This window comes from Solanum verrucosum, unplaced genomic scaffold (assembly GCF_900185275.1).
Source record: "Solanum verrucosum unplaced genomic scaffold, falcon-dt-bn FXZP01000306.1, whole genome shotgun sequence".
Classification (NCBI taxonomy): domain Eukaryota; kingdom Viridiplantae; phylum Streptophyta; class Magnoliopsida; order Solanales; family Solanaceae; genus Solanum; species Solanum verrucosum.
Genome location: NW_026020398.1, coordinates 1,480,384 through 1,504,486, shown reverse-complemented (window position 1 = coordinate 1,504,486; position 24,103 = coordinate 1,480,384). Strand labels below are relative to the sequence as shown.

The 24,103-nt window shown below is 33.0% G+C and overlaps 4 protein-coding genes across 6 annotated transcripts in view; 1 reads left to right on the top strand and 3 right to left on the bottom strand.

The window, feature by feature from the left end:
* Positions 1 to 5,633: 5,633 nt before the first annotated feature.
* LOC125839470 (ATP sulfurylase 1, chloroplastic-like) lies at positions 5,634 to 12,554 on the top strand. 3 transcript variants are annotated; one of them, XM_049518444.1, is made up of 6 exons: positions 5,634 to 6,075; positions 8,706 to 8,838; positions 10,822 to 11,227; positions 11,479 to 11,739; positions 11,827 to 11,913; positions 12,151 to 12,554. In XM_049518444.1, the coding sequence occupies exons 1-6, from the start codon at positions 5,688 to 5,690 to the stop codon at positions 12,286 to 12,288; spliced, it is 1,413 nt and encodes a 470-aa protein (XP_049374401.1). In that variant the 5' UTR covers positions 5,634 to 5,687; the 3' UTR covers positions 12,289 to 12,554. The 3 variants fall into 3 exon arrangements, with proteins under 3 accessions (XP_049374401.1, XP_049374400.1, XP_049374402.1); XM_049518443.1 differs by lacking the exon at positions 8,706 to 8,838 and having other exon boundaries at positions 5,635 to 6,208; XM_049518445.1 differs by lacking the exon at positions 5,634 to 6,075 and having other exon boundaries at positions 8,287 to 8,838.
* A 329-nt stretch (positions 12,555 to 12,883) lies between these two features.
* On the bottom strand, positions 12,884 to 16,599 carry LOC125839433 (calcium-transporting ATPase 12, plasma membrane-type-like). Its single transcript, XM_049518407.1, has 3 exons — positions 16,501 to 16,599; positions 15,599 to 15,940; positions 12,884 to 15,379 (listed from the first exon to the last, which is right to left on the bottom strand). The coding sequence occupies exons 1-3, from the start codon at positions 16,597 to 16,599 to the stop codon at positions 12,884 to 12,886; spliced, it is 2,937 nt and encodes a 978-aa protein (XP_049374364.1).
* Positions 16,600 to 20,170: 3,571 nt separating this feature from the next.
* LOC125839483 (putative calcium-transporting ATPase 13, plasma membrane-type) overlaps positions 20,171 to 24,103 on the bottom strand; it is a 136,375-nt gene continuing 132,442 nt past the window's right edge. The window contains exon 2 of the mRNA XM_049518457.1: positions 20,171 to 20,220. The gene's annotated coding sequence lies outside the window, so the exon portion shown is untranslated. The remainder of the gene's footprint in view (positions 20,221 to 24,103) is intronic.
* Positions 20,223 to 24,103, bottom strand: part of LOC125839432 (putative calcium-transporting ATPase 13, plasma membrane-type) — a 73,745-nt gene continuing 69,864 nt past the window's right edge. The window contains exon 5 of the mRNA XM_049518406.1: positions 20,223 to 20,780. Within this exon, the coding sequence (XP_049374363.1) occupies positions 20,223 to 20,780 (558 nt within the window). The remainder of the gene's footprint in view (positions 20,781 to 24,103) is intronic.

Here is a 24,103-nt window from a genome sequence, read left to right as displayed (position 1 = left end):
ATTGTGTAGGAGTTCAACTCTAGGATAAAAGACAAATTCTACTAGCTATCAGGGTTGACTTAGTTAACTTTTTCCCTTTATTTAGAGTTACTAATTATGTTAGAAGAAAGGGTAGAAGTTTTACTTTTTCTTGTTCAATTTAAACAAAGCATAAAAGGAAATTAATTAATTAATTTTCCTAATCAACAATGTTTAACATTGATAGATATGCATTTAATTTTGTTTTAACATAAACAAAATAAAGGTGAACACATAATTGCAAAGACTTGGTAGTTGAACTTCTCATAAGTATTACACTATTTTAGGCTACTCCATTTAATTCGTTGTGTTTGAGTGTTTGGCCATGAAAAAGAAAATATCACTTTATTTGTAATTTTTAAAGTTAGAGTTGGATACCACTAAACATATATTGAATAATTTTTAAAGTTAGAGTTGGATACCACTAAACATATATTGATTAAGCATAACGCAACCCTTAGGCTTTGGTCTGGCGATATATAAAACTCATTATGTGTGGGTTGGACACATGTTATGGGATCAAACCTTATCTTTTTTCTCTTTATTTTTTACTTGTTCAATATTATATTGACACACTATTTTAAGGAATAATAGATAAATTAAAATTTTTGTTATATCATTATTTGAATATAATAAATTCAATGTTCTAGAAGATATATACACTGTGAAATGAATAGAGTACTTCATATTAAGAGTAAAATAAATATAAAATAATAAATTATTTTTTGAATTTTTAAACATAATAAGCAAAAATAACCGAGAAAGTAACATAAAAGTATGCTTACGTAATTAAGAAGAACCCAAATAAATACAGTAATTAAAAGTATGTATGATTTATCTTGATGACCATTGACTACCTTAGTCGGCTAAAAATAATTTTCTAATAGTACTTGTTCAATTTAGAAAATCAGAAGATATTTTTTTTCTTTTGTGTTTATTTTACCTTTGATATTAAATATTATTTATCATCTAACACATTTTTCAAAGTATTAAATTTAATAAAGTCAAAGGACAATATAATAATATTGCCCATATTATTTATTATTTCTTAAACTACGTGCCTTCAACAGAGAGAGTATTTAAGAAATAGTCATAATATGGAACATATTTAAAATTTAACCACTCGTGTGACTTGACGTAATTTGTCCAAGTATCGTAAATACACTGCTAGGAAACAGAGAGGAGAAGGGTGACCGTGAACATAATATTAAATCGCGACCATGATTACAGTATAGTTTTATCATTCATTAAGGAGTTCTCTTCCAAAGAATGTTTTCATGACTTTCAATATGTCTAATTGACGATAGAGAAGTATTATTCCATTTGGACATCACACATTTACTAAAAAACGATAGGCATACTCCATCTTCACTTATTTGCCAGTCACATCTACTACAATACCCCGCATGTAACACATACTTATGAGATTCAAGTCAAATAACTTAAAAGTCCCGTGTTTATTTCCTAATTTCATGTCACAAGAAAGTGTCTTATTTTTTCCATAAATTATGAAAATTTCATGTTTATGAGAAAAATATATATACCATTTAACAAATTCAAACAACATGTTCAAGCAAAACTTCGATATCAAGTCACTAATTTCAAATCATGTCTAAATGGACCATTACTGTAAATAAGAAAGTTCAGTATTGATGTATTTTAGTTTTTGGTAGATTACCTGCCTTATTTTTGGGTTAATTAAATATTAAATCTCACTGAGTAAAGCTAATTGAGTTTAAATAGTATACATTATTTGTGTAAATATTTTTTACACTACTAGGTATTTTTACATATTGTAGCTAATAATATATCTTATTTCTAAAATTTTAAATTTCACATTTTAAGAAGATTTTTCTATAAATATATTTTAAATGATTTCTGACTTAAAATATTATACACTGTCAATTTATAGGAGTTAAAACTCTTAAAGTCTAAAATAAGAGAAATTCAACTAGCTATCGGTGTTGACTTAATTAAATGTTTCCCTTTACTTGGAGAGTTGGAGCCATGATTTATGTTAGGAGAAAGGTAGAAGTTTTACTTTTTCTTGTTCGATTTAAATATTAAACAAAGCATAAAAGGAAATGAATTAATTAAGTTTCCTAATCAACAATGTTTAACATTGGTAGATATGCATTTATTTTGTTTAATTTAAACACGAAATAAGCACCTAACAAATCAAACATAAACGAAATTTACGTGAACACGTATTTGCAAAAATTTTGTAGTTGAACTTTTCATAAGTATTACACTATTTTAGGGCTACTCCATTTAATTTGTTGCGTTTGGGCGTTTGGCCACGAAAATTAAAAAAAATAGGAGTAATATTCTTTATTTGAAAATTTTAAAATTAGAGTGTAATTGTGTTTGGTTATATTTTTGTAATAAATATTTAAAATTTTATAATTTAAATGATGATATTTTATATTTTTTTAAAAATAGGATAAATTTGAAAAAGAAAAAATTATAAAAGGGGTAAAGTGAAATCAAGTTTTTGGATTATTTTGAATTCCAAAAATAACTTCAAGTTGGATTTAAATTTTGATAATCAAACACTGATTTTTCAAATAGAGTAAAAAAAATTGGAAAAATTAAATAAATACATCTCTAAAATTTTCTATCATTTAAAATATTTACGTTCATCCCCTCTCGGATACATCCATCTCATTAAGTAATGTATCAGACAACCAAAAAATGTACCCGAAAGCAATGAAAAAATCATTTTTTTTTCTGGTGCTTCAATTTGTTTTTATATTTATATATATCAAGGAATATAGTTTAGTACCTACTATTTAAAGAAAATAGAAGTACATATTTGACCAACATGACAGGGTTTTTGGAACCTAACAAGATATTTTACATTACTAAATTAAAATTAATAATCATTTGTATGTGTAATGTGTTACGTTGCTTCATAGCTCTGAGTTACCTATATGCTTACGTAATTAAGATGATACCAAACACTTAATAGTAATTAAAAGTATGTATCATTGATTAGTCTTGAATCTTGATTACTATTGACTACCTTAGTCGGCTAATTGAATTATAATAATAATACTAATTACTCTAGTGTTGTCTTAAAGTTTTTATTTTTTATAATCGTGGTGTTCGAGCTAGTTTTTGCAAATCTAGACTAATTCCACGGGATATTTGACATCTCCTACCAACAACAAGTACCAGGTAACTTTGTTCACCAAAGTTATAATAAACGACAAAAATTATCTAACTTTTTATCTTCGCTGAAATTTGAATAGATCTCTCAATCACTTCATTGACTACTGAGCCATGTTTAATGTTGTTTTAATGTTTTAATTTGGTGATTATAGCATTATTATTTTGCAAGATAAGTGTCTTACCTAATGAAGACCACATTTGAATCTTGCCGTAATATTGAACAAGGTTCAGTTGGATACAATTAAGTGTATGTGCTGAATAATAAGAGGGTATTATGTCACTTTCCTATGTAAACAGAAATTACAATATAGTATTTATTTGTGCAATTTTGAATGCAATATAAAAAGATGATTCATGGAAAGAGACAAAGTACATAACAATAATTTAAAGACAAGTTAAGGACAAAAACTTCCAGTTGGATGAAGTCTTACTTAAATCATAAAAGTAATGGAGTAATTGATTAAAGGATACCACAATTTTATAGTAGAGAAAATGTCAAAAATGGTCCATTATGTTTAGGGGTAGGTTCAAAATTGACCCTTAAGTATGCTCTGAATAATTTTAATCATTTAAATATGTTAAAAGCTAATGTTTTAGGTCTTTCGTCAAATATTTAACATGTTAGATTTGAAAAAAACTATGGGGAAAAAGGATTTAATTAAAAAAAATTGCAAAATTTCATTACATTCTAGAAATTGCAACAAAAAAAAATCATACTAAGATCCAAAAAATAGCAGAAATTGTACATAGAAAACTGCAAATAATGGTCCCCCCCGTCCCCCCAACAATTGTTGTCAAATCTAACAAATGGAGCTTGTTAAATATGAGATGGAGATCAAAAATGTTAATTTTTGACAAACTTAATAGACCAATACTATTTAAAACATATTTTAGAGACTATTTTGAACCTACTGTCAAACATAAAGGACCATTTTTGTCATTTGCATGAAAAGTTGTTCTTAATTAGTAATTACGATATGGTTGTCTTGTCCTTCTGTCTGTTTGGATAAAATTCTTCATTTTTTCTATAATCCCATTCATGATTAACACTAATATAAAGCACTAACCAACAAAATAAAAAATAATCAACATGCCCGAATCAACATCCTAAGGGTCGTTTACTATTCACATTAAAAAAAATTATATACTCCATCCATCTTAAAATATCTGTTATCTTTTACTTTTCAAAAATTAGTTTGATTAAGTTTTAAAATTAAATTAATTAGATGTTCAAAAACTATATAAATATACTATAAATTGTCAATTCTTTTCATATTAATATAATTAAAAAATACATTTTAAAATTTATGTAATTTAAATTTAAAGAGAAAAAAGATATATTTTGAAATGGACGAAATATGAATTATGTTTAATTACTAAGGAAACAAGAATTATGTTTAATTTATCTAATATTTTCAGATTAACAGAATTTATTATTTCAATAACATATACTTCAGTGAAGCAAAAAAAACAACAACAAAACTTTATAGTAGCAAATATTTCCATAAAAAAATAATACTATTACAATAGATTTATCCCATTTATAGAGGGATCAGAATCTAGAATTTCACATCTTTGACCATTTCATTTTGTACTTTACGATCCTAAGACAGTTGCATGTTAACCGGTCCTAAAAAACTTAATATATAAATATGTCATTTAATTTAATTTAAATTAATATTTATATATTTTAATTTTGAACGTATTCAAATAAATATTTAAGATTAAATAAATAAAAACTCGCATTTTATGTGACATAATACACATTAATTTAGGAGTATCTTAAGCGAATTGCCACTAGGATGTATCTATTTATTTAATTTTATACAAGTTTTATAGCCTATTCATATTGACTTCTTCATAATAACTTTTAAGCAGTTTGTAGTACTTGAATAAAATAAAATAAATATTTATAAGCATTTGTTTTTAAAGCCAAAATAGTCAAAAATTAATTTAAATAGGCTCTAAGTATTTCCTTGTAAACGCTCAAAATGAAAAAAACATATATGTCAATTCAGACCAAGTTAAATAATACATTTATATATTATGCCACCACTAAATACCTATAGAATCACTCCATGTTATATGTTTTTTTTTTTTGAATCCTAAAAACTTGTGTTATTTTTTTTATTATACATTGAATAAAGATTTGATTTCATATAATAACTTACAAATCACACACAAAATATCCAAATTCAAGATCATATTAAACATAATTAGCTACAATATTTTTTTTTTCAAAACAATTTACAATTGTGTCCAAGTTCATCCCCCCAAAATTAACAACAAATCCTTCCAAAAAAATTCCAAGTCATTCAGCACTTAATCTTCCATTATCTCCATCTTTCTTTCACTTTCACCCCCAAATTAATAAACACAAGTCAGTCCAAAATTCCCTTAGACCCCACCAACTTTCTATCATTTCAACTCCATTAAAACCCAACTTTTTTTCAACCCCCCCAAGAGAGACGAGAAAGCCTCTCTGCATCTCTCTAATGGCGACAATGGCTTCTCTTTTTCTCAAAACTCCAGGTCCATCTCAATCTTTACCCAAAACCCACAAAACCCATTTCGTTTTACCTCAAAATCTCCCACTTTCATGGCGTTCCAAGTATCGGGCCGGGCCACCGGCGGCGGCGGCCGCGGTCCGAATCCGATGCGGGCTTATTGATCCGGATGGTGGAAAACTTGTGGAGCTCATAGTTGAGGAGCCACAAAGAGATTTGAAGAGGAGACAAGCTTTGTCTCTTCCACAGATCAAGTTATCGAAGATTGATATCCAATGGGTACATGTGCTCAGTGAAGGCTGGGCTAGCCCATTGAAAGGATTCATGAGAGAATCCGAGTTCCTCCAAACTCTTCATTTCAATTCGCTCCGATTAGGTGACGGCTCAGTTGTCAACATGTCGGTGCCGATTGTGCTCGCCATTGATGATTCAAATAAGAATAACATCGGTGATTCGAGCAGTGTTGCCCTTGTTGATGATAAGGACAATCCTATTGCCATTCTTAACGAGTAAGGACATTTTTGATAATTTTTGTTTACTCTTCGTATATATTTTGGATTGATATTTTCGTGTTTAAGACAATTTTTCTACCTTCAAATCAATGGTTTCTAGATAATCGACTAATTGATATGTTAATATATAGCATGCATCGCAGCATTCTATGTGACACCGTTTGATTTGACATGTTGTTTAAGAAAAAAAAGAAACTTGTGAGGTAAAACAATGGTTAGATATTTGTGTATTGTAAATCATTTCAGGTAAAAAGAGAATTTTAAAGTTAAATTGTTTATAATCATAATAAAGTGACATTTTTTTGGGACAGATAAAAAATGAAAGGGTACCATATAAAATGGGCCGAAGGGAGACATAATTCGAGTCAAAAGAAAAAACTTTGTTTCTAATGTGATGCAACCCAAATGAAAAGTTTGTTCTCTAGCACTGAGAGTAAATTGTATACCTTAAATAACCTTGGAACTTAATATGTAGTAACAAAATGTAGAGTCTTTTTGATTATGTGATTTGATAAGTGGATTTTTTGAACCTACTGTCAAACATAAAGGACCATTTTTGTCATTTGCATGAAAAGTTGTTCTTAATTAGTAATTACGATATGGTTGTCTTGTCCTTCTGCCTGTTTGGATAAAATTCTTCATTTTTTCCATAATCACATTCATGATTAACATTAATATAAAGCACTAACCAACAAAATAAAAGATAATCAACATGCCCGAATCTACATCCTAAGGGTCGTTTACTATTCACATTAAAAAAAATATATATACTCTGTCCATCTTAAAATATCTGTTATCTTTTACTTTTTAAATTAGTTTGATTAAGTTTTAAAATTAAATTAATTAGATGTTCAAAAACTATAGAAATATACTATAAATTGTCAATTCTTTTCATATTAATATAATTAAAAAATACATTTTAAAATTTATGTAATTTGAATTTAAAGAGAAAAAAGATATATTTTGAAACGGACGAAATATGAATTATGTCTAATTACTAAGGAAATAAGAATTATGTTTAATTTATCTAATATTTTCAGATTAATAGAATTTATATTTCAATAACATATACTTTAGTGAAGCAAAAAAAAAACAATAAAACTTTATAGTAGCAAATATTTCCATAAAAAAAATAATACTATTACAATAGATTTATCCCATTTATAGAGGGATCAAAATCTAGAACTTCACATCTTTGACCATTTCATTTTGTACTTTACGATCCTGACAGTTGCATGTTAACCTATCCTAAAAACCTTAATATATAAATATGTCATTTAATTTAATTTAAATTAATATTTATATATTTTAATTTTGAACGTATTCAAATAAATATTTAAGATTAAATAAATATTTATGTGACATAATGCACATTAGTTTAGGAGTATCTTAAGCGAATTGCCACTAGGATGTATCTATTTATTTAATTTTATACAAGTTTTATAGCCTATTCAAATTGCCTTCTTCAAAATAACTTTTAAGCAGTTTGTAGTACTTGAATAAAATAAAATAAATATTTATAAGCATTTGTTTTTAAAGCCAAAATAGTCAAAAATTAATTTAAATAGGCTCTAAGTATTTCCTTGTAAACGCTCAAAATGAAAAAACATATATGTCAATTCAGACCAAGTTAAATAATATATTTATATATTATGCCACCACTACATACCTATAGAATCACTCCATGTTATATGTTTTTTTTTTTAAATCCTAAAAACTTGTGTTATTTTTTTATTATACATTGAATAAAGATTTGATTTCATATAATAACTTACAAATCACACACAAAAATATCCAAATTCAAGATCATATTAAACATAATTAACTACAATAATTTTTTTTCAAAACAATTTACAATTGTGTCCAAGTTCAACCCCCCAAAATTAACAACAAATCCTTCCAAAAAAATTCCTAGTCATTTAGCACTTAATCTTCCATTTTCTCCATCTTTCTTTCACTTTCACCCCCAAATTAATAAACACAAATCAATCCAAAAAAATGTAGTATTTAATTCCCTTAGACCCCACCAACTTTCTATTTCTCCATTTCAACTCCATTAAAACCCAACTTTTTTTCAACCCCACAAGAGAGACGAGAAAGCCTCTCTGCATCTCTCTAATGGCGACAATGGCTTCTCTTTTTCTCAAAACTCCAGGTCCATCTCAATCTTTACCCAAAACCCACAAAACCCATTTCGTTTTACCTCAAAATCTCCCACTTTCATGGCGTTCCAAGTATCGGGCAGGGCTGGCGGCGGTCCGAATCCGATGCGGGCTTATTGAGCCGGATGGTGGAAAACTTGTGGAGCTCATAGTTGAGGAGCCACAAAGAGATTTGAAGAGGAGACAAGCTTTGTCTCTTCCACAGATCAAGTTATTGAAGATTGATATCCAATGGGTACATGTGCTCAGTGAAGGCTGGGCTAGCCCATTGAAAGGATTCATTCGAGAATCCGAGTTCCTCCAAACTCTTCATTTCAATTCGCTCCGATTAGGTGACGGCTCAGTCGTCAACATGTCGGTGCCGATTGTGCTCGCCATTGATGATTCGAATAAGAATAACATTAGTGATTCGAGCAGTGTTGCCCTTGTTGATGATAAGGACAATCCTATTGCCATTCTTAACGAGTAAGGACATTTTTGACAATTTTTGTTTACTCTTCGTATAGATTTTGGATTGATATTTTCGTGTTTAAGACAATTTTTCTACCTTCAAATCAATGGTTTCTAGATAATCGACTAATTGATATGTTAATATATAGCATGCATGGCAACATTCTATGTAACACCGTTTGATTTGACACGTTGTTTAAGAAAAAAAGGAAACTTGTGAGGTAAAACAATGGTTAGATATTTGTGTGTTGTAAATCATTTCAGGTAAAAAGAGAATTTTAAAGTTAAATTGTTTATAATCATAATAAAGTGACATTTTTTCGGGACAGATAAAAAATGAAAGGGTACCATATAAAATTGGCCGAAGGGAGTACATAATTCGAGTCAAAAGCAAAATCTTTGTTTCTAATGTGATGCAACCCAAATGAAAAGTTTGTTCTCAAGCACTGGGAGTAAATTGTATACCTTAAATAACCTTGGAACTTAATATGTAGTAACAAAATGTGGAGTCTTTTTTATTATGTGATTTGATAAGTGAATTTTTAAAAATCAAACTTGGCTCTTAACGATTATCGTAATTCATAAGGTGGAATCTTGTTGCATGAGTATTTTAATGTTTGTAGGTGGCAGTTAAGATAAGTAGGTAACATATGTGGATTATTATTATCATATCAGTATTTGAAACAAAGGTACCTTAGGATAACTTGGATCTCCTTGCTATGTGAATAGGCTATTACTTTTGGGGTCACTTGTGTTATGTGAGGACCTTGTTGAGTTGTTGGTGTTGTAGAAGCATTTGCGATTGCTGCCATTGTTAGAATATTTTGCTTTAGACATACATAAAGTACATACATATAATAGATGTAAGACGATATCTGATGATTCTATAGGTCCTTGATTTTGGGTCCTAATGGGTGGTACTGGCATTGTGTAATATGTATTGCTCCCAGATCTTTGTCTTGTGTTATCTGGACGGAATTGTTTCATGTTTGCTCAATGTTTGTGTGTGCCCATGCTTTACTAGTGATATATAACACCTAACCTCTTACCATGCTTGGTTCATTTCATTTTCCAGTCTTTTTCACTATTAAAATGATAAGGATTGGTGTTACCATATATGGTTCTTGGATAGGATATTAGGCATCCTTATGGTCCCCCATATTCAATTGATAAAGTGATCCTTATTTAAACAAAGACAAACACCACTACACGTCAATGACACACTCTTTTACACATCAATAACCCCAAACACTACTTGCATAGAAGAAAAAAATATGCTTGTCCCATGCAGAACTACTTTACTAGGATAAAAAGTAAGCTTGTACTGTTTCGGGTTAAGGTCAACCATTGTTGTAAAGAAACTTTTTGTAGGCATTAAAAAGGCAACCAGGTTCATCTGTCAGATAACCTCCTGGAAAATAACATCCATTATGTAGTTCCCTGGATTATCTCAATTTAAACGTCAAGATATTAAAACGAACAATTACCTTTCTAATTTATTCAAGTAAAGTAGGGAAATTGCTCGAACGAAAACTGAAGGTGATTGGTTTGTGATAGTTTTGATGTAATGATCCCCATTTTGAATTTTTGTGCACCCAATAAGTTTTGGTTGGTCTCCAACTGTTATTCTAAAAATTAGCATGTCGACCATTCCTTGGCTGTAAAGCTATGAGACACCTTTTTTACTCTTCTTCTTCTTCTTAAAATGTCTCTATGTGCAAGAATTTACCTGAGTCGTGGATGAAGGTTCTCCTCTATTGATATACAGTCTTCAATATGTAATTTTTCCAGAGCTTTCCCTGCTCTGTGGCTTTCTTAGTGAATATTTCTTACATTTTTGAATTGTATCTTAGTCATTGATGTCATGGATATCCTTTAGTGTTTAGCAAATTGATTTACCTTACATTTCTCTGGACGAACTGTTATTGTGCTTGTTATCTGCTTGCAAATTCAAGATGCGCACCTATAATGCCCTCTTTCTTCATTTCATAATTTCAGTATTGAGATCTACAAGCATAATAAAGAAGAACGGACAGCCAGAACTTGGGGAACCACTGCCCCAGGTTTACCTTATGCAGAGCAAGCAATAACTCATGCTGGAAACTGGCTAATTGGTGGTGATTTGGAAGTTATAGAACCAATCAAGTATCATGATGGTCTTGACAGGTTTCGGCTTTCCCCTGCTGAACTTCGAGATGAATTTACGAGGCGCAATGCAGACGCTGTGTTTGCTTTTCAACTCAGAAATCCAGTGCATAACGGACATGCATTATTGATGACTGACACACGTCGTCGACTTCTTGAGATGGGATACAAGAATCCTGTCCTTTTGCTTCATCCTCTTGGAGGTTACACAAAGGCAGATGATGTTCTACTTGAGTGGCGAATGAAGCAACATGAGATGGTTTGTGCTCTTGGACATTAAGATGCTTTAATTTTTGTAAACTTGCTATAAAAGAAAGCACTTAAGAACCACCCCTACCCATTTTGTTCATAGTCCTAGCTGAACAAACATGAGTTCTTTTTTAAGTACTTCTCAATTCAAGCTTACCCCAGCTAATCTGGGATTGAGTTGGAGTAGTAGTTGTATCGTCATTCTAATTCTTGTTGTATAGTGCTGCTTCTTAAAATTTTTGTACAATGAACTTTTCTTAGGTACTTGAGGATGGGGTGCTTGATCCAGAGACCACTGTAGTCTCTATATTCCCATCTCCTATGCACTATGCTGGTCCAACAGAAGTCCAATGGCATGCAAAGGCTCGCATCAATGCAGGTGCTAACTTCTACATTGTGGGCCGCGATCCAGCTGGCATGGGCCATCCCCTGGAGAAGAGAGATCTGTATGATGCAGATCATGGAAAGAAGGTACTCAGTATGGCTCCTGGGCTGGAGCGTCTGAATATCTTGCCTTTCAAGGTACGACAACAATGACTTGTGGTGTAAAGTGCATTATATATCATTTACTTTTTTCGACTACAATGTGAAAATTGAATTTTCTAGCAGGTGGCTGCATATGATAAGACTCAGAATGGAATGGCATTCTTTGATCCCTCTAGGCCTCAAGATTTTCTTTTCATATCAGGCACCAAGGTATCTTCTTTTCATTGTCTTTCTCTGTTCTTCCTCCCTCTTCCCCCACCATACTCCTGACGAAAAGAAAAGTCCTCCAGTTCCATGCTATAGATAAAAGTATAGAAAACAATATTTGACATCGACTCTTACGTAGTTAAAGTTTGAGTTGGATACAGTATGTATGCTGTAGAAAGGTCACTAAGCCATCACCTGTATTTACTTTAAGCCTCAACTGTTTTTTGTCATTTTTTCCAGATGCGAGCACTTGCAAAGAACAAAGAGAACCCTCCAGATGGTTTTATGTGCCCCGGTGGTTGGAAGGTCTTGGTGGACTACTATGATAGTTTGACTCCATCTGAGAATGGCAGAGTACCTGAACCTGTCCCAGTTTGAAGTTATTATCATTATCAAGGTTTATGACAATGTGTTAAGGAGAAACCTTAAAAAAGATTTATGTAGCTCCATGTTTGTTACTACATTCCTCTCAAAGGACAAAATAATAATAGTGAGACACTGGTATTGTTGGTGTGAGAAAAAGTGTCTCCATCTTGTAAATTATTAAGTGCCAAACATGGCACCTTAACTTTATCGACACATCTGTGTGGAGTTGTATCATAGGTTTGCTGTCATGAATATGAATTTCAGGTTTTCTGGTGTTATATCTTTGCATTGGTTCAATAAAATGAACTATGTACCAGGTTTCAATTCACGTGCATATCTACTAGGATAAGTCAGGGGTCGCATTACCTGTCAAATCAAAGGTTTTCGATTCTAATTTTCAACGCATCAAATCGTTTGTCACGAGGATATATGATCACTAAGAAGAAAATGCAATTCAGCTTGACCCTTGCAGCCTTGCCTAACACATTTTCATCTAAAATATAACACTAATGGAAGATAGTTTTATGAGCCAAAATAAAAGTACAAACAGATGCAAGTATTATTGTATATACAAGCAAATATGGTAGAAATTGGTAAAGCAAACTTGCTATAACCTAACACTTGATCTAAATCTTGAGTAACTAAAGTTCTGGCCGTTCCAACGACTAAACAAATGCGTCTTTGGAACAGGTATGCATTTTATGAGCAAACTAACTGGCCATGATAAAACAGCTATCCCAATACACACTTGCCACTGCTGCCAATTCAATCTCTCAGTGCATGCAAACTTTTTCAGCAATTCGATCATTGCAAACTGGATAACGACTATCATTCCCACAATCCCCCAAAATAACCTCTTTGTTTTTAGCTCTCTAAGGAGATTCCCTTCGTACTTTCTCAGGTGGAATATGTTGGATAGTTGGCAAAGAACAAAGATGTTGAAGATCATCGTGTCCTTTTCCTTGTCGCTTAATTGATATTTTGATTCACCAGTGAATTGGATGGTAAGCAACACTGAGATCAGGTACAATGCTTGTCCCAATATATTTTTCCATATGATATTAGTTATGAATGGTTCATTTTGGATGGTTGGTGGCTGCTGCATGAGCTTTGTTCCAGGCCCATCGATAGTGAGAGCTACAACTGCTAATGTCCCCACCATCAGCTTTACCCAAAGTACCTGAAGCATTACATAGGGAACATTGCCTGCTGAAATTACTGTGACAATGTTGATGGTCACGGGCTCGCTAGCTGAAATTGCTGTCACAAAGTCTATTACCAAAGAAGCGATAGTTGCTGTTAGTTGGTATTGGGTGAATATCTGAACATTGTTGTATGTGGTTCTTCCCCAACTTAGAACTCTAGCTATGGAAGCAAAGTTATCATCCATGATGACAATATCCGAGCTGTTCCTTGCTGCATCGGTTCCATGATTACCCAATGAAAGCCCCACATTGGCTTCTCTAAGAGCTTCTGCATCTTCCACTCTGTCTCCGGTAACTGCAACAACGTGACCTTTCTTTTGCAAGCATCGTACCATTAGAAGCTTGTCCAGTGTTGAGGCTCTTGCGATCACACGAATGTAATCAACTTTCTCCAATCTTTCATCTTTAGTATATTCTTGGAATGTTGTCCCTTCAATGACTTCTCCAGTGGATGTGTTGTCAGGATCAATTATACCACAATCAATAGCTGACGCACGAGCCGTGTGGATATCATCTTTTGTAATGATTTTGATGTTCACTCCAGCATCTTGGCAGTCCATCACAGCTTTCCTTGCTTGTTCTCTACATGGAACTTTCAGACCAACAAATGCTAATAAGATCGAATCATCTTCTTTGAGCTTGGGATGGAAATGCCCTTCATGGTCAATCTGATGTTCTTCTGTTACACTTCTATATGCAAAACCAACACAGTGCAAACCATCCATTTTCATCTTTGTAATTCTTTCCTGCAACACTGCTCTAGTATCATTGTTTATATCTTTGACATCCCTTGTCTCCTCATAATAACGTGAACACATGGCCAGTATTGCCTCTGGAGTTCCTTTGTGGTGTATATGCACTCTGCTGTCAGCATTCCTCCTTATCAAAACACGCCCTTGGTATTCCGAGTTGAAGCTTTCAGCATGGACAAGTGTACATCTTTCTTTCAGTTGTTGTACATCCATTTTCATGCTTTTGATTCCCCAGCCCAAAATTGCATTTTGAATTTGATCTTCAATGTGTTGAAATGAAGATCTCGGAGGGATCTTGGTTGTGTTCAACGCCATTGCTTCACGAAGCAGATCAAGAATTTCTGGTACAAATGAGAAAGCACAACTTCCAAAATTCTCTTTGTGTAGCCAAAACTGTCTGACCTGCAGAGATTTTTCAGTCAGTACGCCTTCCTTATTCGTACAAATCACAGTAGCAGAGGCCATTGCTTCACAAGCTGAAAGGCTTCTAACAAGTGCTTGATCATCGATCATCTTTTTGGTTGAGTAAGCTATGGTTAGTGCACAAGCTAACGTTAAACCTTCAGGAATAGCACCCGATGCAATTGCAACTGGAGTAGCTAGAATCCCAAGAAAGGCTTTCCATACATCTTGTATACTTGTCTTACCTCCAATGAACAACTTCCTCCCAACGTTTCGCATATTCCCTGTGAAGTAACGGACCAACAACACTAAGAAAACCAAGAAACTAACAGCCAAACCAACCTTCGCTATACACGAGGTCAGTTTATGCAGTTTCTTCTGTAAAAGTGATTTATGATCATGATTGACATAAGCTGAACTTATGATTTCTGCCAATGCTGTATCCATGCCAACTGCTGTAACAAGCATTCGACCATTACCTCTCAAGACCTTGCTACCCGATAACAAGAACACATTGGTGCTATTGTTAACTTCCACAAGGTCATTTTTCTTTGTTAAAGTTGATTCATCAATATGTAAGGATTGGCAACCTATGTATATCCCATCAGCAGGGACTTGATCTCCAGCTTTCAAGCGAATGACATCTCCAACAACTGCTTCAGATAACGCGATACGCGTATCCTTCCCATCCCTAATCACAAGAATTGGGACAGTTTCAATTGGCCTACAAAGTTCATAAAGTTGCTGTTTATGCCAATAGTTACAAAAAGCAGAGAGACTAATGGCAAGAAACAGGGCAATTACTATAATTCCCCCATCCAAACATCCTTTCACCCCATGTTTTTTTATGCCAAAACCGAGTGATATTACAACATACAGTAGCACAATGATGATGTTAGGATCTTTGAGGCTATTCAACAGGATCTACAATAGATTTATTGATGGCTTCTTAAATGTGTTAACCCCAAAATGCTTGCGCCGAGAAGCAATATCCTTAACATCACCTAAGATACCCTTGTCAGCATCAGCTTTCAGGTGAAACAACACGCTTTCTACACCATCAAACAGTTTAGCCTCTCTCACTCGAACGAGTTTTGCTAACATTTGCTTGCTGTTGTTCGAAAAACATTCAGGTTCGATATCAACAGCTGTATAGGATCGAGATCGCGAAAAGTTGCTTAAGATGTCAGTCTTGTTTTCAGTAATAATCTTCCTTGCTGTAGACAGTAATGCCCTGGCAGTATAGAGAATTTTATACGCCCAACGCCATCTCTTCCTGGCAGGGGACGTTGAAATAGGTGGTAACTGCACTAGCAAGATGTTGTCACACATGATTTTGGTAACAATATTGGTGAGATTGAAATGTAAATTTTTGGAAAGAGGAAAAATTTGGATTCTATTGATTGATGTATCAACAAGCTGATGGCTACAAGTTAGTTTATAGACAAAAGTAAACCGTGGGAACACCGTGTGTACCGTAACACACAGACTGGTACCGGTACGAGTAAGAATATGATAATATTCTTTGAAGTTTCTCTAACAGACTAGTCTTTATCACTGAATGTTATATAAGATCTTTGTTTTGTATGTTTGTCTTTTTGTTCTTGACTTGATAAGAGTATTGGATTCCAGCTTGGCAATTGATAGGGATGGTAATAGGGCGGGACGAGGTGGGAACTGGGAGGTCTTTATACGATATTATAGGATGTATAACTAATTCATAGGCTCAAAATTTTTACCGAACATAATAGTACTAAATAATATCATACATAATACATGAAATAATACTCCCTACCGAACGGCCCTGGAAAGTCCCCTCAAAGTCTTGAAGAGGAAAGAACGTGATTGTAAGCGTGTCAATTCACATTGGTCAAATCAGCTGAGAGTGTTGCCCTACCTTGTCCTGCCTTTTTAAGTAGTCCCCTACCTTGTCCCGTTAAACTCTTGCCCTGCCTCATTGCCATCTCTGGCTATTGTATTAGTTCTCCATTTGTTTTTAAATATTTGTCACAATTTTTGTAAATAGCCATTTGTAATAAACTTAATTATGCTTCATAGTTATAGTATGCATATTTACGGGTTTTAGCTATAGTTTAAGCTGCCTATAATTAGCAGGTGAGTTTGTATAATTCGTGGGTATATTTGTATAATTGAACTATTTTTTGTAGAAACTCGAAATAACGAATTTATACAAACACAAACATCTGAACTTTAAACAGTTATACAAATTATTTTATAAAATTACACTGTATAAAAGTTATACAAGTTATATCATACAAATTCTAAAGAAAAAAAAAAAGAACCTGTGAATTATACAAACTCGAAACCGTAGCTCACATAATTATCACATAATGTTAATCGCAAGTGGTGATTAACTAATACTATAGCTATGATGACTAATTAACTAGTATATGTTTGCTTAACCATATAATTTTTCCTTTTTTATTTGCACTCCCTATTTAAAAAATTAAGTATTTTTACTATCATACGCTTATTTGATTTCTTTAACTAAAAAAAATGAAACATGCGCTAATGAAACTATCTAAACAACCATAAATAAAGAGATTAGAAAACTAAATCAACATTTCTTATACTAAATAAATTAGTCAATATTTACTTTCAAGAATAATTATATTCTTATGGATAAAATAGGGAGAATATGTTCAATTATATCTTGGTATTTTAAAATATAAGTATTGTGTATCATCTATTTTTACTAAAAATGATAAGTAGGGTGAATTATCAATTTTTAATAAGGATGATAAATATTTATGAACTGAGGGAGTATCACTTATACGCGTCGCTTTAATTTATTGCATGACCACTAAAAATTAATAAATGTAAGATATAATTTACTAAGCTATTCACATTTATTAAATTTTTCTTGAGAATGGAATACTATTAGGAAGTAATAGTAAGGGTACAGTTGGAAATAACAATAGTAATAAAATAATAAAGATATTGATAAAGAAAAGAGGAAGTAAATAAGGTGCTCTAAATTAGAAACATGCTCTTACCGAGAAGAGAAATCTCTAGTCTATCTAGTACAATGACCTCTTTCCCTTTTTAAAAATATTTTAATTTCAGTTTTTCACGTGACATGTTTAAGGCCAAAGATTAAAGAATAATTTTGTACATTTGACACAACTTTAAATTAAGACCATAAGATTCAAAAGTCTTATTTATTTTCTTAAACTCCGTATCAAGTCAAAGTAGGTCATTCTTTGTGAAACGGAGGGAGTAACATTTACTCTAGTCCATGCTCCTCCATCTAGAATCATGTAATTCAGTGAGCTGAAGATGTATCATTTTTTGTCTAATGATTACCCCTCTTCAATTTTTCTGCAGTCTACCTCTACATCTCCTTAAACCTAACATTGTTAACTGCTCACGCCTTCTCACTAAAACATTTATACTTTTCTTCTTCATATGTTTGAATCATTTCAAAACCTTCTTTTAGGAATATGCAATTAATTCCAAATTTAATATTGAAATAACTCACTTAATTTCTCCAACCAAACGGTCCTTTAGAGTAGTGGATTCCAGCTTGGCTAATATATAGTCGTAATAGCGCTTATTAAAAAGTGAAAAAATGATTGAATTATCATACATGAAATGAAGAGACTACTTGATAACACATCCAAAAAGCAAAAGGTGAAAGGATAAAAAGTGTGCAAATTTCCATAACGAAATTTCCAGTAATTTGATATAATACGTGTTGAATGCCGTAACTCTACATAATTAGTTGACTGTTATACTTGTGCAAGAAGTTTTGAAGACTTAGAGCTCGTTTGGATTAGCTTTAAAAAAGTATTTTCTTCATTTTATTTTATGTGGTATTTTCTGAATTTTGAGATTAAAACAAGTCTATTTTTTACCGTAAATTCTTTATAGATCTTTTAAACATTAATTATCAATTATTGTGACTTATAATACTTTTTACATAGTATACAAATATATAAATTTCATTTAAAAAAAAAATAAAGATTTCATGCGCAAATTTTCGGTCAAACTTAAATTGTTTGACTCTTGAAAAAAGAAAAGTGACACATAAATTGGGACAGAGGGAGTAGCTTTTAAGTTCAAAAATAAAAAGTCACTTAAATAATTTTTAACTCAAAAAATAAAAAGTAGAAGGACCAAAGCTAAAAATAATTTAAAAAGTAAATTTAACCATCTTTTAAGTCAATTCAAACATACTCTTAGTTAGTTACCATATATAGGTGTTAACTGCACTTGCAAGATGTCTGTTGTGAACACGGCTGTCCAAGCTACTAGGCCTGAGGATAAACCACAAAGAGGCCCAAGTATTAGACAACCCAATACTAGTTTTGCTTGGGTTCAGATTAAGTAGAATTTAAATGATTGTAATCGTTTTGGAGAATTATGCGTATTGTGAAGAAAACGTCTGTTTCTCTCATCTTCTTTTCAGAGTCTAAACCTCCATCCCATTCTTATCTGTATCCTTAATTACTTGTTATTTTCATTGTAATTTAAGAGTTAAAGTGTTGCTATTATAATTTGGCTATCTTATTATATGATGTTTAAGTATTTGTGTTGAGAACTCGAGTTTATTTCATTGTCACGCATGATTTATGGCATAATAATATCCAAATAGCTAAGTGAAGATGGTGTTTAATTTCTAGTTTGATATATTTGGAATGTATATTGCGACTATTGGATTCTATTGGTGCATAAAAGAGGTGATGGCTACAAGTTTGGAGATAAAAGTAAACCGTGTGTACCAAACCGACCTGAGGAGATGATATTATGGTCGGAATATATATATATATATATATATATATATATATATATATATATATATATATATATATATATTGTATTCGATTCCAGCTTGGCTTATATGTATGACTTATGACTTATCAGAGAATGTAAAAAGTCGATATAATATCAAATATACACTAAAGATAAAAAGAAATTCTAAAATGTAAAAAAAGTAAGAAAAGATAGAAAATAGACACAAATAAAAAATGAACTAATTGACTACAATATCTATATATATATATATTACATAAAAGATGTTGGTGTTTTTGTTGTTGACTTGAGACTGGTCATTCTTTAAGATATTTATAAGAGTAGCTATTGGATTCCAGCTTGGCTTATTACGTTCGACGAGTATGAGTGTATGAAAAACAATTGAGCTATCATCAAATGAAGGAAGTATTTGAGACCACACAGAAAAAGAAGAAGCTAAAGGGTAAAATATGAGTGCAATGATTGTTGAGTTGGTTTGTAATTTTTGGGTTAATATCTCAAATGTTTCAGTCAACTAATACTCTCTCCATTTCTATTTAGTTGTGATCATTTTAGGTTTTACGCCCCTTAAAAAATTACGTTAGTTTATCATTGTATTCTTATTTAGTGTTATGTTGAAGTTAAATATTTAATAAATGAACCTGATTTAAGAGGCTCATTTTAATTTTTGTTTTTTTGAAACACAATTTTTGTACAAGTAGTGAGTAATAAAATGAATGCAACATCAATCAACGATTTAACAACAAGCTAATACTCTAGCAACAAACTAGCTTATGGACCAATAAAATAAAAATGAACATCTAAATTTACTCTATTTTAACCTGAGATAACTGAAGATTGGTCTCTCTAGGACATTTATGCACTTGACAAGCCAACCAATTGGCCAAGATGCAGCTGCAAATCCAATGCAGATTCCCCATTGCCCCCAATTCAGCCTCTCTGTATTTGCAAACTTCTTAAGGAACTCCACCATCACCACTTGGAGAACCAATGTTATTCCAATGATTGCCATGAACAACTTGTTCTTTTGTATTCCCTCAAAGACATTCTTCTTCTCCATGCTTCGCGCGTTGAACTCATTGAAAACATGACAGAGGACAAACGTGTTGAAAAACAATGTTTCGTTTACCCTCTTGTTAAAACCAAAGATTAATTCTCCTTTGAATTGTAAGGTCAATAAAACAGCAATCTGATATAAAGCCTGAGCCATTAAATTCCTCCACATAACATTTGTGATAAGTGGTGCTGTCCTACCAACTGGTTTCTTCTTCATGAGTTCTTCGGTTGGCTTCTCTGTCGCGAGTGCTAATGCCCCTAATGTGTCCATGATCAAATTTACCCACAGCAACTGTACTGCTGTGAGTGGTACCTCACCAGATGAAACAGCTGCTACAAAATTGATCATGAGCGCAGCCACATTTTCTGTGAGCTGAAATTGGATGGATTTCTGGATGTTGATATAGAAACATCTTCCCCATTTCAGAATGGCAACTGAAGCAAAATTAGCATCTAAGATGACAATATCAGAACTCTCTTTAGCCACTTCAGTCCCCTGAATCCCCATAGAAAGTCCTATATCTGCTTCCTTTAAAGCTGGTGCATCATTCGTTCCATCACCTGTGACCACAACCACATGACCTTTCTTTCTCAAGCACTGCACCATTAGAAGTTTATCAAAAGGGGATGATCTTGCCATCACGCGCATCTTCTCAATTCTCTCCATCCGTTCTTCATCTGTTAGGTTGCGAAATTCTTCACCTTCTATGACTGCTCCTTCATCTACTTCCTGATTAGGATGAAGAATCCCACATTCTGTTGCTATGGCTTTTGCAGTGAAAACGTTGTCACCAGTGATCATCTTGATATTCACACCAGCATTTTGGCAATCTTCGACAGCTTTCTTCATGCCAGGTCGACATGGATCTTTTAGGCCAACAAAGCCCAAAAGAATGAAAGAGTTTAATCCAACCCCTTGATGGAATAATTCACGAAAGAATAGCTTTTTCAGTAGGGCTTCCTGAGAACTCGAAGCTAGAACAGGGATTGGAGGACTTGAAAACACTACCTGTAGTGTTTAATCCAACCCCTTGATGGAATAATTCAAGAACTTCTGCTGAAATTGATGTATGGCTTCCCTCCTTTATGTGGCCTTTGCCTAAGAAAAACTTTGTCACGATCATCTTATTTAATGTAAGAGTGCCTGTTTTGTCTGTACAGATGGTGGTTGCAGAGCCCATAGTCTCACAAGCAGAGAGCTTCCTCACTATTGCCTTATCATCCATCATTCTCTTCATCAAGTAAGCCAGAGTAAGTGTAACAGCTAAAGGCAGACCTTCTGGAATTGTCACTACAACAATGATAACAGCATTAGCAACACTTCCCACCACAGCATTGATCACATCAACGGATGATGTCTTGCTCCCGTTGAATTCTTTGTTCCCATTCTCATCTTTTGTGGTCCCAATAAAGTATTTTACCAATTGGACAACAAGAACCAACAAGGCAACTAACCATCCAACTTTATCAATTGATGAAGTGAGCTTGTCAAGTCGTTCTCGGAGAGGGGTGTGCTCGTTAGGGTCACTGCTTATTTCGCTCATCATTTCACCCCAGGTCGTGTTCATGTCAACCGATGTCACAAGCATCATTCCATAGCCATCGACAACCTTAGTGCCAGAAAACAAGAATGGATTTTGTCCAAGGTTAATCTGGATATGATCACTTTCACCTATCATGCTAGATTCATCCACTTGTAAAGAGTGACCTTCTACCAGAATCCCATCAGCAGGGACTTGATCACCAATCTTCAAGCAAATGACATCTCCAACCACAATTTCAAATATCGATATCTGTTGGCACATCCCCTTTCTAACAGCTTCTACTTGAATAATTTTGCTCACTTTAGAAAGCTTATCAAACTGTCTGTTTTGTCTAAACCGACTAATAGATGAAACAGTGATGAAAAGTAACACAGCGACATAAATACCCCCTCCATCACACCATCCTTCTTTCAGTCCATCCTCCTTAATTCCAAATACAATCGACCTGGCATGAAGAAAGCTGTCGAAGATTGCCAAAATGCTGGTGTGAATATCAAGATGATCACTGGTGACAACGTTTTCACTGCAAAAGCCATAGCAACAGAATGTGGGATTCTTCATCCTAATCAGGAAGTAGATGAAGGAGCAGTCATAGAAGGTGAAGAATTTCGCAACCTAACAGATGAAGAACGGATGGAGAGAATTGAGAAGATGCGCGTGATGGCAAGATCATCCCCTTTTGATAAACTTCTAATGGTGCAGTGCTTGAGAAAGAAAGGTCATGTGGTTGTGGTCACAGGTGATGGAACGAATGATGCACCAGCTTTAAAGGAAGCAGATATAGGACTTTCTATGGGGATTCAGGGGACTGAAGTGGCTAAAGAGAGTTCTGATATTGTCATCTTAGATGCTAATTTTGCTTCAGTTGCCATTCTGAAATGGGGAAGATGTTTCTATATCAACATCCAGAAATCCATCCAATTTCAGCTCACAGAAAATGTGGCTGCGCTCATGATCAATTTTGTAGCAGCTGTTTCATCTGGTGAGGTACCACTCACAGCAGTACAGTTGCTGTGGGTAAATTTGATCATGGACACATTAGGGGCATTAGCACTCGCGACAGAGAAGCCAACCGAAGAACTCATGAAGAAGAAACCAGTTGGTAGGACAGCACCACTTATCACAAATGTTATGTGGAGGAATTTAATGGCTCAGGCTTTATATCAGATTGCTGTTTTATTGACCTTACAATTCAAAGGAGAATTAATCTTTGGTTTTAACAAGAGGGTAAACGAAACATTGTTTTTCAACACGTTTGTCCTCTGTCATGTTTTCAATGAGTTCAACGCGCGAAGCATGGAGAAGAAGAATGTCTTTGAGGGAATACAAAAGAACAAGTTGTTCATGTGAATCATCGGAATAACATTGGTTTTCCAAGTGGTGATGGTGGAGTTCCTAAAGAAGTTTGCAAATACAGAGAGGCTGAATTGGGGCAATGGGGTATCTGCATTGGATTTGCAGCTGCATCTTGGCCAATTGGTTGGCTTGTCAAATGCATAAATGTACCAGAGAGACCAATCTTCAGTTGTTTCATGTAAAAATAGAGTAAATTTAGATGTTCATTTTTATCGTTTGGTCCATTAGTTTGTTGTTAAATGTATTTTGGCTAAAATCATCCCTATGACTCAACTCTAATAGACATCCTTATACTATCTAAAAATAACAAGAATCATCCTTCAGTGTATTTTTGTTAAGAAACTGATTGAACCAATATTTGTTTTTTAATTTGGTCATGTCTTAACCACGACAAGAAGATCAAAGTTACCTAAAAAGAATAAGAATATGGATAGGAAATGAATCTTTCATTCTTAGAATCTAAATTTTGTGTTGTTAGTTTATATGATTTTTGCATCATCAAGTAAATTGACTTGCAATAATACATAAGTCTTGAAATATTTATACAGTAGGTTCTGATGGTTACAAAGATTATGTAAAAAAAATCATTTTAAAAATATTACGTCCAACTATTTAGAGAGATTTTCTTTAATAAAATATTTAGTACGTATGTATGTTATATACAATGCAATTTTATACAATGTAGAGAAATGCTAGAAATTTAGTGAAATTATGTAGGCATTTAGTTATGAAAAAA